This window comes from Medicago truncatula, chromosome 2 (assembly GCF_003473485.1).
Source record: "Medicago truncatula cultivar Jemalong A17 chromosome 2, MtrunA17r5.0-ANR, whole genome shotgun sequence".
NCBI classification, from domain to species: Eukaryota; Viridiplantae; Streptophyta; class Magnoliopsida; order Fabales; family Fabaceae; genus Medicago; species Medicago truncatula.
Window position 1 is genome coordinate 3,695,942 of NC_053043.1, and position 13,614 is coordinate 3,709,555.

At 35.6% G+C, this 13,614-nt stretch overlaps 2 protein-coding genes across 2 annotated transcripts; both read right to left on the bottom strand.

Annotated features, from left to right (window-relative positions):
- Positions 1–1,749: 1,749 nt before the first annotated feature.
- On the bottom strand, positions 1,750–5,088 carry LOC11446805 (uncharacterized). Its single transcript, XM_003593525.4, has one exon. The coding sequence runs from the start codon at positions 4,808–4,810 to the stop codon at positions 1,997–1,999; it is 2,814 nt and encodes a 937-aa protein (XP_003593573.3). The 5' UTR covers positions 4,811–5,088; the 3' UTR covers positions 1,750–1,996.
- A 1,649-nt stretch (positions 5,089–6,737) lies between these two features.
- LOC11443820 (probable ubiquitin-conjugating enzyme E2 24) lies at positions 6,738–13,132 on the bottom strand. Its single transcript, XM_003593526.4, has 9 exons — positions 12,723–13,132; positions 11,231–12,109; positions 9,615–11,077; positions 9,374–9,511; positions 8,808–9,242; positions 8,657–8,720; positions 8,280–8,419; positions 7,865–8,176; positions 6,738–7,179 (listed from the first exon to the last, which is right to left on the bottom strand). The coding sequence occupies exons 3-9, from the start codon at positions 11,064–11,066 to the stop codon at positions 6,946–6,948; spliced, it is 2,775 nt and encodes a 924-aa protein (XP_003593574.3). The 5' UTR covers positions 11,067–11,077; positions 11,231–12,109; positions 12,723–13,132; the 3' UTR covers positions 6,738–6,945.
- Between the last annotated feature and the right edge of the window lie 482 nt (positions 13,133–13,614).

Consider the following 13,614-nt stretch of genomic DNA (forward strand, 5'->3'; position numbering starts at 1 on the left):
ACAAATTTGTATTTCGTGCATACACTCAAATATTTCATAGAACTTTGTTTTTCATGTTCTATGTTTTTCAAACTACTTTATATAACTAACATGAAAAAACTAACAAGAGATGGATGATCCCATCAGCGATGAGGAACGATGTGTTAGGTGTGACGGATGGCAAGTGTTCTTTTTTAGTATAAACGAAATAACTTTGAGTGATGAGATGAGATGATGATGAGAGAAAGTGAATGAAGGAGTATTTTACGTTGGACTTTAATTTTGAGCTTAATCATAAGTGTGTGTGCGAGGAGGGATAATATTACTAAAATGGGGAGTAAGGTTAGCATCGGTTCATTAGATCTCAAAATTAAAAATCGAGAACCGAACCAAACTAGATCGGTTTAGGTTGGTTTGGTTTAGTTCGGTTTTGAACCGAACATAACAAGGGCGAATACTTTTTCGATTTAGATTTTCGGTTTCATCGATTTTACCCGACCAATTACGTCCTAAATTATAAACATGTGACATAATTTCTTAGTTGATCGATGTGGGACCTGAATCACACAAATCAACTAGGGAAAATCACAACCTTTTCACCTTCATGACTATAATAATATTTGCAATGCCACAACTTCTATCGCTTATCCTTTGTCCTAATCCATCTCTCTTTGCAATCTGAGATAGAACCTACCTTACCAAGTAGCCAGTAATGACCTTCTAACATTCCTATTGATCCTTCAATTTAGCTTTAGCACGACAATGCTTCCCCTTTTTCAGAAGTTGCTGCATATAGAATCATAGATGTCTCATTGGCCATTTGCTTTATATTTCAACCACTGAGCCTCCATCGTGCAACCATATGTGTGCTACATTATCTTAAGTCACCTGAACGTTATTTATTCTTTCCGCCTCATTCAGAGGAATCAATCATAAGCTTTTTTATTTTTATTTTTTTTAAAGCAATTAAATCATAAACTTATTATCAAGGAATCAAGCCAAATGTCTACTTATTTATGTAAAATTTATCTAATTATCATATTTAAATAAAAAAAAAAAAATGGATTAAATAATAGTATATACTTCTGTACATACGCAATTGATTTTATTTTATTTTTGGAAAAAGCTACACGCAATTGCTTTATATAACTTGAAAAATTTCCTAGAAATATAAATACAGTGATAATTTGCCAGATACACAAATCAACAACATTGTCTCGTAGCAGGGAGCTTTGGGAAAAACTTGACAAAAATGCAGATCATACTTAGTAGTTTATACGCAAATGATTTTATTTTTTCCAAAAAAAGCTATATGTAATTAATTTAGGGCTGAATTTTTAGTCCTTATATTTTGCGCCCTTTTGAAGAATAGTTCCTACATTTCATTAAATGTTTTTAAAATCCTCACATTTTATCACCGTTATCAAAATTAGTCCCTGCAGTTAATTCTCTAACGGGATGTTAATGTGGCGGTTAATGGGTCCCAATTATTTTAGGGTTAAATATGTTTTTTGGTCCCTACATTTTGCGTAACTTTGAAGAATAGTCCTTACATTTTGTGACCCACTAACTGCCACATCAACATTCCGTTAGAAAATTAACAGCATGGACTAATTTTGATAACGGAGATAAAATGTGAAGATTTTAAAAACATTTAATGAAATGTAGGGACTATTCTTCAAAGGGGCGCAAAATACAAGGACTAAAAACATATTTAACCCATTAATTTATAACTTCAAAAATTTCCCATGAACACAAATACAATGATAGTTTGCCAAATGCACCTTAAGTTTTTAACTTGCCAAATACTAAAATGAACAGCATTTTGTCTCATAGCAGCGAGTTTTGGGCAAAACTTAAAAGATTATACAAAAGATGCTAAATGGTAGGAAAAGGTTTCTTGATATGGGCAAAATTCTATACTCTTTACCAATAAGTGTCTGCCATTGCAATAAGTGTCTTCTAATACTCAACAAAAAATATCATTTTACAAAATGTAATCAATATTAGGCTATCATCACAAATCATCATTACCAATAACAGGTACTTTCTCATAGGCAGAAGTTTTTCTAAACCTCTTTGGAAGAATGCAGCGGCTTCCAAATCTTTGTTGAAGGTATATGAGGACAGCAAATGAAAGACCACCAATTGGAATTATGATGTCCCAAGCTGTGGAATAAAAATCCATTCTATGGTCTGCGTATATGGATGATATATTAAGGTACCATGCAGAACTGTGAGCTCTAAAGAGATCATATGCATGGGGCATTATACGAACAACGGTTGTTCCAAAATAAAATGAAGATGCCAAAGCCTTCCCTTCGGAGTTAGACACTATGTTGAACAGAGTTTGTGGGAGCAGAAACCCATCAAGGAGTAAACCAGCATAAGATTTGAAGTCTTCCCAGAGCGAAGGAAGTGGATAAGGATGTCCACGAGGAAACCTAAACCTGTGGCGTGAAAGATGGAATGGACGTGAGCTTTTCCGGCGAGAATCCTTCCATATGTGCACGAACCATGCAGTCAATCCACCGCCAAAATACAATGGTAGAGTCATATAAAGAACCCATTTTTCGGAAGCCCACAAACCTGTCTGGCTTTCCTCACTCTGTCTTGAAGACCAGGTCAGTTGTAGAAGACGCAGCTCTAGAAGAAAAGCTACCATTGTCACCATCCTCACAACTACTTCATTCACTTCAAGCCACCCTTCACTCCCAAGAAAAACATTCTGCACACCATTATGATTCACCTTGAATAGGGCTTCAAAGTTCAGCACCAGGGGAATCATGTGACCTAGAGTAATAACAAGAAGCATCACAATGGAAATGCGAGGAAGTACTTCTGTGTGCTTTTTCACATGGAGGAGTTGCAATCCTACAAACACACAAGAAAGTGTGTTTGATATCAATACCATAATTATCTCAAAGTCCATTCTCCAAATGGATGCATCTACTTGGTTTCTGTATAGAGAATATGAAGACAACTGAAGGGGCTCAAAATAATAAGGGTCTGCCTTTTGTCGCATGCTTTCTATGGTCCCTTTAATAAATTCACCTCCTTTTGCATTCAATGGAGGAAACTGGATATTAACCATGATTTCACAGTCCAGAGATTCATTCTTTAACAGTATTTTTCCATTTGTCCTCAAATCCCGACATCCTACAAGACACATAACTCCAGTATTCCTATTGTACAATCCTTCTGCAATAATTTTAACTTTTGTCGCGGACCCCTCACTATCAAACTTAAAATCAGGTGAAAGTTTAAACTTAATCATATAGCTGACATTCAATGAATTGTTGTACTGTGAACTGTGTGCTTTTAAGTTTCCATTCGTTGGCACAAATGGAACACCATAAGGCTGCCCGTTATAACGTCGATCACCAACAAAAAGTGGTGAAGAGTAACCTTGAGCTACTTGACCTTTACTGTTTGTCACAGACATGCTAAATGATGTATCAGAAGAGTATCCATCTGGATACTTCTTTCCTTTTCCGCTAGCAGTAACCTTTTCTCCACAAGATTTTCTTACTCTGTCAATTTCAGTATACTTGTATTGTAAACCACTGAGACCTCTTGATCCTATCCAGCTACCCTCAAATCCAATGCTACTGAAGTAGCCAGATTCACCAACAACTTTATCACTCCATATCCGGCCCAAAACAGTGCTCCTGTTTCTCAAAGACAACACAGAAGGAAACCATAACGTGAACTTAATCGAGCAATTTCCAACATAAGGAGTTTCTGTGAAGTTCAAAATCCGGCATGCAACTCCACAAAACCGATTCTCCTTCTCATCCCACACCCCTTCAGATATTAAGGTTGTATTAGGACGAAACGGAAACTCATAGCCACTGTAAAGTGAGTCAGGAAAAGCCAACAACATCTGAATCTTCCGCCTCTCTACGCATCGAGCACTATAAAAATGCGTGAAAGCAGGCAAATTCTTAACACCACCAGCACCACCAAGGGGATTACAACTAACATTATTACATTGACTTCCATAATCAAGTTGAAACTTATCAGTATGTCGTAAAAACACAGAACAAGCATCTCGGTTCAAATTTCTATGGCTTAACCTTTCCTCATTTGATCCCGCTACACAATTACCATTTTCATTTTCCTTCCCAATCATTGTAAAATTATAATTTGAACTATGAGACAAAGCCATTATCGAAACGGGTTCAAAATGATTCAAACTATTCTTCATTTCATCAAAGCTTTCCAAAGTTCCAGTAATAAAACTATCGAAAATTGTAACATTACTCGGAAAACGAAGCTTAAGAACAACATTAACATTTTGCATATTTTTCATACCATAAGTACCTATTCCAAACATACAAATCTTACCAGAAGATTGTGACCAAAAACCAGTGAGAGAAACCTTCAGTCGTTGAGTAAACCTCACCCAATGTGAAACCCTAGCTTCCGGATAAAACCTAACCAGCGATCTATCGGAGCCCACTTTGTCTTGCTTGATAGTCACTTTCGCCTGCAATTCGTGCACGCCGTCGGTGGTAGTTCTCCGGACGGAGGTGACGTGAAAAGAGAAGCGGTTAGAGATATTTTCGTCGGCAGATTTGTTGAAAATTGGATCGCCGCCGGAGAAGTAACCGGACATAATTCGGAGAGATTCAGCGAAATCGAAGGAGGTTTCAGCATGGGGCGGCGTTGTGGATGCCGGGACAACGTCGTTGCAGAGATGATAATAGGTGGTTTTGAAAGATGAATCAGAAGGGTTTGAAGCTACAAAGGAGAAGAAGAAGAAGAAAATGAAGAACGTAAAGAAGAAGAATAAGGAATTTGAAGAAAACTCCATTGGTGGCTTCATGTTTTAGGGTTTTTGAATTATGTTATAGTATTTAGTTAGGAGAATTCTGCGCGCAACTGCATATATTAATCTTGATCGGATATCTCTTTTGCGCGTAACTGCTGATAACACTGCAATTAATATCATATCAAAATTGATATTTTTGTGTACAAGTTTTTTTTATTGGCATAAATTAAATTAATTCATTCCGTTTTGGAAGTGGTAGCGTGTGTTTGAGGAAGAAGAAAGCATTGGAGTGAGCCAGGTTGGAATTAAAGAAAACAAGTGTTTGTTTTGTAGTGAGTGACTCAACTCAACCAAAAGGCAAAGCAGGGACTTAATGAAACCATCTTTTCTTAATTGGTTTTAATTAGTAGTAAATTATTTACTTTGAAATCATCTCCAGCTAGCAAGGATCTTCATATCATACTATAATAATAATAATAATAATAATCAGAATTCTGATTGATTATGTGAATAGAGATCTTGATCTAACAACTATGCATCCTGTGCACAGAGAATCTTTTTGTTTGTTTCTTGACATGATTTTGTATGAACTAAAATATTACTCTATTTGATTTTGTCTTATATATACAAAAGTAAATTGACTTTCTAATATGCACAAACCTGTTCTCCATAATTAGGTCATAGAACCGTATATCTTTTATTTAATTTAAGAGTGAAATTTATTGATTCAATGGTATAAACACTTTTGTGTATGATATAAAATATGTCTTTTCTTCTTCTTAAGGTAAGACATATGTCTTTTGTGCGCTATAAACTTCACCTATTTCACATCATATAACATTATTCTAAATCAAAAACTATTTTGTTTGGGAAGTGCATACTCAAAATAGTAAAAAACTATAATATCCATAAGTCTCAGCTAATGTTGAAATTGTTAGACCGAGTGTGATCAAAGTTCAAATCTTGACTCCTCCACCTAAGTTTGTGACCGTGAGATTCTAGTGATTTCTGTTATTTCATCTTTCTTAAAAAAACTACTACAATGGCTTGAAGAAAAAAAAACGGCATTTTAAATGCTAGTGTGCGGGTTGGAACTTGCAGCATTACCCATATTCTTCCCACTTAGTGTGCCTGCACAGTTTGTGTTAGACTCTAACACAAAAGGTATAGTTTTGGGAGGACTCAATGGTTAATCACTTGAGGTGTTGAGATTTGAAATTCACTTGATTAATCAACTTTGATAACATATTAGTTTGAGTTTTTTTTTTTTTTGGAAGAAATAACATATTAGTTTGAGATCAAACCTTTACCATATATTTAAGAGATTCAGTTTTCTGCTAATTATATTATGCCATGTTTGGTAGATTATTAATTTGACAATGAATAATGTACACGTTAATGCTGTTTGCTGGACAAATCAAATATGCTTATCCTTTAAACTCATTTTATACCTTTCATAAAGAAAAAAGAAAAAACTTTTTCCTGATTTTGTTCCCACATAACTTGCATTCAATTTCAACCTTTTCATTCTCAACACAATATTGATGCATCGTTATTAGTTAAAACCAAGTTTATTTATATCTGTCCATCACATTGAATAACATCTCAGAAGCTATTCAAAATCTAATAATGATATTGAGTCAATATTGTTTCACTGAATAATTATTGACATCAGTGATGGCTGAAGCAGTATTATTCACATAAATTAAGTAATTCTTGCAAACTTAGGAAAAGCCAAGCAAATCAGTATGGACAAGCATTATATAGCGTAAGAACACTCCTGTTTTAAACACAATTTTTACCAATACCGTATGCGACAACTGTGGTGATACAAGCAGTGTGAGTCTTGCACGGAACCCCGATGCAAGCTAAAAAATTATAAAAAAATGCCAATCCGAACCACCGATCGGATAGAAATACGGCGTCGGTGTCACTTTTTGTGTTCATTTATATTTCTGATACCATAGAGACATGATAAGACTGGTCACAGAATTAACTGTTTTTATTCTCATTATAAATTTTCACATATGCAAGCCATATGACACACACACCACAAGGTTTTTATTTTTGTTACAATTTCATTCTTCAAGCTTAACTTGATATATTATACAGATACATGAAAACAAATTAATATTACACATTAGGTTGGAACCAGAAACCTTGATGGTGAACTCAACTTCGTCGAGTTTTCATTTTTGGATGTCAACAAACTGGGAGCAATCGATTCCCTTATCAGAAAATGCCTCAACAAGCTTAGGGAGGAGTTTAGCAAGCATAATTTTAAATCCTGTTGAAGTTCCCTTCTGGTTTTCATGCTCAATTTGTTCACCTCCAATAGGAGCTCCTTCAAGATATGCCTTACAAGCAATGAGTATATGTTTTGAGTGTTGTCGAAAATGTTCTTCCACCAATGCCTCAAAATGCTGCAATAACAATCAGTTTAGTTACAATTTCAAAGTTGTTTCGTGTGAAGATTGAGAGAATCATTAAATATCCTCAATGACAAGTAAATATAAATTTATTCGACTATATTACTCTTATTCCACTTGGGGAGGATATGAAAAGATAAGGATAAAGTCGAAAAAAAAGTAATCGATCGATGCCTTTTTAGTTTAATAAAATGAAAATTAATTTGAAAGAAACTAAAAACCTCATGATGATCATTATTGTGAAATGGATAGAGTATACTTGGAAATATTATAGCCTCAGTGTTAATCAACTACAGTAAATTTATGAATGAAAACTGAAAACTTAAGAAACTAATGTTAATTGGAAATCAAGGATCATGCACACATCTCAACATAGCCTCTCCATTTCTCTTTTTATAGAAGCCAAACTAACCCGCCGAAATTGGCACCGAGGAGAATCGAACCAGAGACCTTGAGAGGAGCACTCTCCAAGGTCCCAAGCCAATACCATCAGACCAACCCAAGTGGGTTTAGCCTAGCCTCTCCATTTCTAACTACAAAATACTAATAATTGCGCTCTATTAAATAGAGATACACAGTCCAAGACATGCAATGAGTTATTGTCAATTGTTTCCTAGGAAATCATGTTCCAGTGTTATAATAAAGGCAAAATCAAAGTAAAGAAGTATAGTTATTTTACCCCCGGCGGCTTTCTTAGTAGACCTAACATGGATTTGCAGGTGAGGAGGAAAGCATTCTCATTGTAACTCACAGAGTTTTTCTCTCCTTCAGCTCTACCAATTTGTTGGTCATATCCAGCTTCATTAAAATAAGGCTTTTCGTTAAGGACAAGAGCCTGCAGAGAGAGAAGGACTTGAAGAACTGTGGAGGCTCCAGGGTTCCACACTTCAGTCGCGGTACCACTCCACGTATTTAGGAGACTCAAACACACTTTCCCCGACTCATACAAATTAGGATTTATTCTTAATCCGCCAGAAATGTAGTGTACCATCTGCAAAAGATTTCAAAGGCCATAATGATAGAATGAGAAATTGTTGAAGCATAAAAGTAATATAATTCACAGAGAACCCAAAAAAATACATTCAAAAGCTTACAGGTGGTTCATTGGGATACTCGGGAGGGAAACATATATCGAAGAAAAATAACCCGTCATGATAAGGTGTCCCTGACGCACCAACAATGGCTGCTCGCATGAGATCCATTCTATCTTCGAAAACACGGACATAAATAGTTTCTGTTTAAGCATATAAAGATTGTATGTCAATTAGCAGAAACTGTGATGGATATTACAGCATATTTCGAGTGATTTCCCTTTCTTGCAAGTAAATTAACTCGGACATTTATTTACTCAATAGGCTACTTATTTTCAGATTAAATATTAATTGACAATAAACATTGCTTATTTAGTGAGATAGTTTGGTTGGTTTAATTTGACTGAGATAGTTATAATAATAAAGTGAGAAGTATGCACCAGGAAGGTTTTTCTCCAGGATGCTCCATTCTTGCTGTACCTTTTTCGCCCAATCTTTCTTAACCTACAAAGGAGCAAAGGAGAGGGAAAAAATAAGCCAAAATGCTTTCAATATAATTATGTTACTTAAGTGATGTGTCAATTTTATAACCTGAGATATTGGCAACCCTTTTCTCTCATTGAAAAAGTGGTGATCTAAACAAGTATCAATTACATCAAACCGCTTCAACTGATCTGAACCATTGCTGTCTAAAGAAACCGGAGCACTGCTCCTCTCATGAATCCTAATAACTTCACCATATGGAGTTGGGTCTTCAGTAGACTGCAACCTGCTCGCAGGATGTGAATCAGTCTCAGGGCCACAAGTTTCCAAATCTTTCTTGTCAACAAAATCGGGCGCATTTCCCTCTTCAAATGTAGGGACTGTGGAAACAGCTCCATAAAATGATGTCATGCCAAGTTTTTGGAAAATGCCGGCTTTAATGCTAGAGAAAAGTTCAAGGGCAGCTTGAGGAAGGGAAAACGAACTACTCTCTCCTTGATGCTTTTCACATTTATCTCTATCACTGTTACAATCTGACAATCCCTGATCATCAAAGTGAGATTCAGCTTATGATTAGACAATCCTAATGTTAATCTCGACAACTAATCTCATTGAAAAATGTTATTTTTAGATGTTATTTTTGACAAGTTTAAAAGTTATATTATTTCCCTTACCTTTCCCTTCTGGTCAGAAGGTAGATTTCCATGTTCAGTAATCTCTTCAGCCAACTCCTCAATACTTGTTTCATAAGAAACAGGAGTTGCAGTCGAAGCTTCATGTTTACCAATCCGAAATATTTCATAGGGTGCAACCTGTTCAAAATAATGTAACATCATAAAATTCACGACTAACATCACTATATATAGAAAGTAGCATCATTAACTGCAATATATTCACAAAAAGTTGACAGCATACCTTGGTCATTAAACCAGTAGCCCATTTCACCTCCACATGACCATCTTTGAAACCAGTAACATTGCCAATGCAGGACAGGTGACAGTTACCTACAGAGCTATTCGGATAACTGATTTGGTACAGGTTTTTCAGAGGAGCTTCCACATTCAAGTCACTCATTGAATTTGCATTATATTTTTCAGCTAGGTAACCGGGCTGTTTTTGAGCCGCCTTGAACACAATATCGCCAAAACAACAGGAAAAATCTGGGTGCTCAACAAGTTCATAGGCACTCACAGTTTCCGTCGTTGGTTCTCCTGCCAAATCATCTGGCTTGGATGTAGGAGCTGTTCTCCATTGTACGTTTACCGTATGCTCTTTTGCATCGACCGATAGAATGACACCCCATCTTTGATTGCTAGATTTATCATCATCAGAAGTACCTTTTTCCATCACAAACTGATGAGGCCAAAATTCATGAGTGTTTATGACATTCACAGGAACTAAATTCTGCGGATCTGAGCCCAAAGTATGTTCCCCATTTTGCCATATAATATCAACTTTGGTCTTTATCTTCCCAATTATAAACAATTCATCCCTGCTAGAGTTAAGGTTTCTTCTCCTACATTCTCTAGCCATACTATGCTTATTAGGAAGATAACTATCGGATGAATCTCGAATCATCTGTTCAACTTGTTCCTTTTGGTCTGCAACCGGAAGCATACACCAGTCACCAAGTTGCCAGTTTGCATGCGGAAAACACGACAGTAAGGTCAAGTTTTTGGAATCTTGCCAGCATGGAGGAGTATTCACATTTGAATTAGAACCTAAAGGAACCGAGGCAAGCCAATTAACATACACCAAACCTGCTTCCACAGAACAAACAGTTCCTTCATCATGATTGTCTCTCCAATTGTCACATAGCCATCTAGCTGATTTAGAAGCGGTCGAGGACTTAACCTTCACTCTCTGCCCTGGATAGTATGGATACTGCAAATCTTCAAGAAAATTAGGATTTTGTGCTAAAATCTTATCATTTTCCAAGGTAGTGATCTCGTACTTAGTCCCGTCATCAAACAATACACTTAATCTGTCCACCACCCTTTGAACCTGACCAAGCCACGGACCGTTAATTACGCAATCACCTTCCGAAATGGAACGAATCTTCAGAAGTTTCTTGGAGTTCACATTTTTTAATACATTTCCTTGAATGTTTTCCAAATCCACTAACACGTCAACACTTACGACCCTCCCCATCTGTCCAGATGGGTCTGACAAGGAGCACACAACATCGCCGTATGCAAATGTTCTCTCGAATGAGAGGAAATCATTTATCCTACCGATGCTTTCCTCTAAACTTGATAATATGCTCTGAGCTTGGCCACCATAGAGAAAATCAATATCCTCTTGATCGTCACTGCCGCTGCTCTCACTGGAAGACTCCCAGTCTGAATCAGTCATCTGAGCTTCCATCAACTATATGCCTGTCATAATTTGTCACAGTTAACATCAATGCTACAAGAAAATAACTTCAAGACACAATAAAAGTAGGAAATAATAGTATTGTTAGGAAGTGAAATCTCAACAAATCCTTAAAGGAATATTCCAAATAAATAAGGATTCAAGAAGATCCTTACCTTTCCAAGCTAGTAGAAACATTAAACACCAGAGTCCGTATGTATTGCAATCAACAACGGATGAGTCGATACCAACTTCAGAGGATATTCTGTATATAATACAAAATGTGTCTGATTGATACCTATGCTTGTCACAGATACAAAGCCAGTTTCTTGAAAAGAAAGAATACCTTCACCACTGAAACTGAAAAATTAAATGCCAAAGGAGATTTGCCCAACAGGACAGGGATAACTGGAGTCTATTATGACTCCGAATTGCCAAAGGAGATTTGCCCAGTTTGCACTGGAATTTACACAGAAAGAAACTAGAGAGGTTTGCAAAACTAGTATCAAGGAGCTACAACTATCAGATTTTTTTGTGATTTTTTGGAAGGAGACTTTAAACAAGGTTGAGGAAACCGACTAAGATAATCAAAAGATGCCAAAGGAGATTTGTCCTAGTGAAAGTGTGGAATAACTTTAGAAAGGTGATACTTTCATAGAAGATGAAAACTACTATTTTGATATGCTAAGAATCAACACAAAGAAAATTAAGTAACTTTTGCCAAAGGAGATTTGCCCGATACAGCTGAATCTTCAAACATAAGTAATTTCCAGATAGTAGTTAACAAATTTGCCTCTTCCAAGATTGAGACTCAGAAACTATATTGCCAAAGGAGATTTGCCCCACGGTGAAGCTAAACACTCTACCAGATCTATCTGGTATTAAGGGAGATTGATCGATATCCAGAATCAACAAAATTTTGAAGTTGAAATCAAGAATATCATCAGAAAACAAATCAAACATATACTTTCTGACAGAACAAAGTCCGATTCAAAACACGACTGCAATTGCCAAAAGTCGAAAGAGCTTTTAATACCAGATCATTTCTTTTGAACCTGCAACAAGAAGACAAGTGAGTATTTTCTCTAATCATTTTCAATAAGAAAAAGCAAATGAAAACAACAAAATTAACATATATCCATAAACTAAGCTGACAACATTTTGAACTACTTTTCATGAACTGAAATCTTTATTTCCACATAAAAGAAAAAAATCTGAAAGAATCTCTATGTTTTGATTAAATAAAACTTGAAAACATTTTAAAAAATTAATAACTAATCACTTTACTAAGATTCCTATGTGTGTAAGTCAATATAGCTGCTTCTAGCATCCAACATAAAAGTCGGTTGGTAAAGCAGCCACTAGACACAACACAGAAGAGAAATCAAAACTTTCCAAGGAGAGTAATGATATTTAATATTTGTTGGAAAAATAATACAAAATAGCCCTTTTGATTATATAAATATCAAACCTTCAGAATTCATATGAAAGTACTTGGAGCTTTATCATGTTCCATAGAAAACAACAGTAATGAATTCAAAACACAATCAAATACCAAAAATCTAACAATATAATGAGTTTACACAGAAACTTATGAACCATTAACCTCAATAAAAAAGTAAAAAGTTATGCAAAAAAATGATGAACTTGTAGAGGAAGTGATTGTACCATTTGGACCACCACGAAGGTTGGTCCCATAAAAGCTAGAATTAGAGTTTATAGAGCCAAGCTAAGAAACCAAGATAGCCCATGATTTTAAACACTCGAAAAATGAACATAACATAACAAGTTGAAACTAAAAATTTGATTTTTTTTACAGTTTGAAAAGGTGGGTTGTGTTGTTAATTCAGATAGGCTTAGTTCCACGCCCAGTTCCACCATCATCATCAACGCCACCACTGAACTTTGGAACCATTTTAGAGACACTTTTTTTTTCTCTCTCTCTCTCTCTGTTTGTGAAGTTTTGCAGTTTTGAGAAATGGGAAAGGTATGGTTATTGTTGTTATAACGAACAACAAGAATGGAAAAAGAACAGTATGAGACAACAGACAAGAGATACTGCTGTTGTAGATAAAGACAGTTAAGCCAAGCGTGTTTGATTGGGATTGGGAATCTCAAATATGACTTGTTTGATTTTTTATTTTTTATTTTTTTCTATTCTAAAATATGCAAATGAGATAAGTTTGCATATGAATTTCCACTATTTCATAAATTAATTTTATATTAAACTAAATAAATTATGATGAGACTCATCGATGTTTAGATTGACGTTGAACCTTGTATTCTTGCTATGCAAAGTTCAACATGATCTTAAGAAGCTAGTATTCCTAACTACATTGCAAACGTGGGGAGTTAACGTAATTTTGGCCTAACGTGGAATTTTCATCGCCAAAGCAAACATAGGCTAAATATGAGAAGAAGAAAAACACTTGTATATGGTGTAAGACTGATTTTTTTTTTTTTGGTCGACCGATTTACTTTTGCATATTACACAAAATCGTTTTTTCTATAAGCAAAGTACAATTAAGTGAGTAGAATGGTACTCTGAGAGCATCCACAA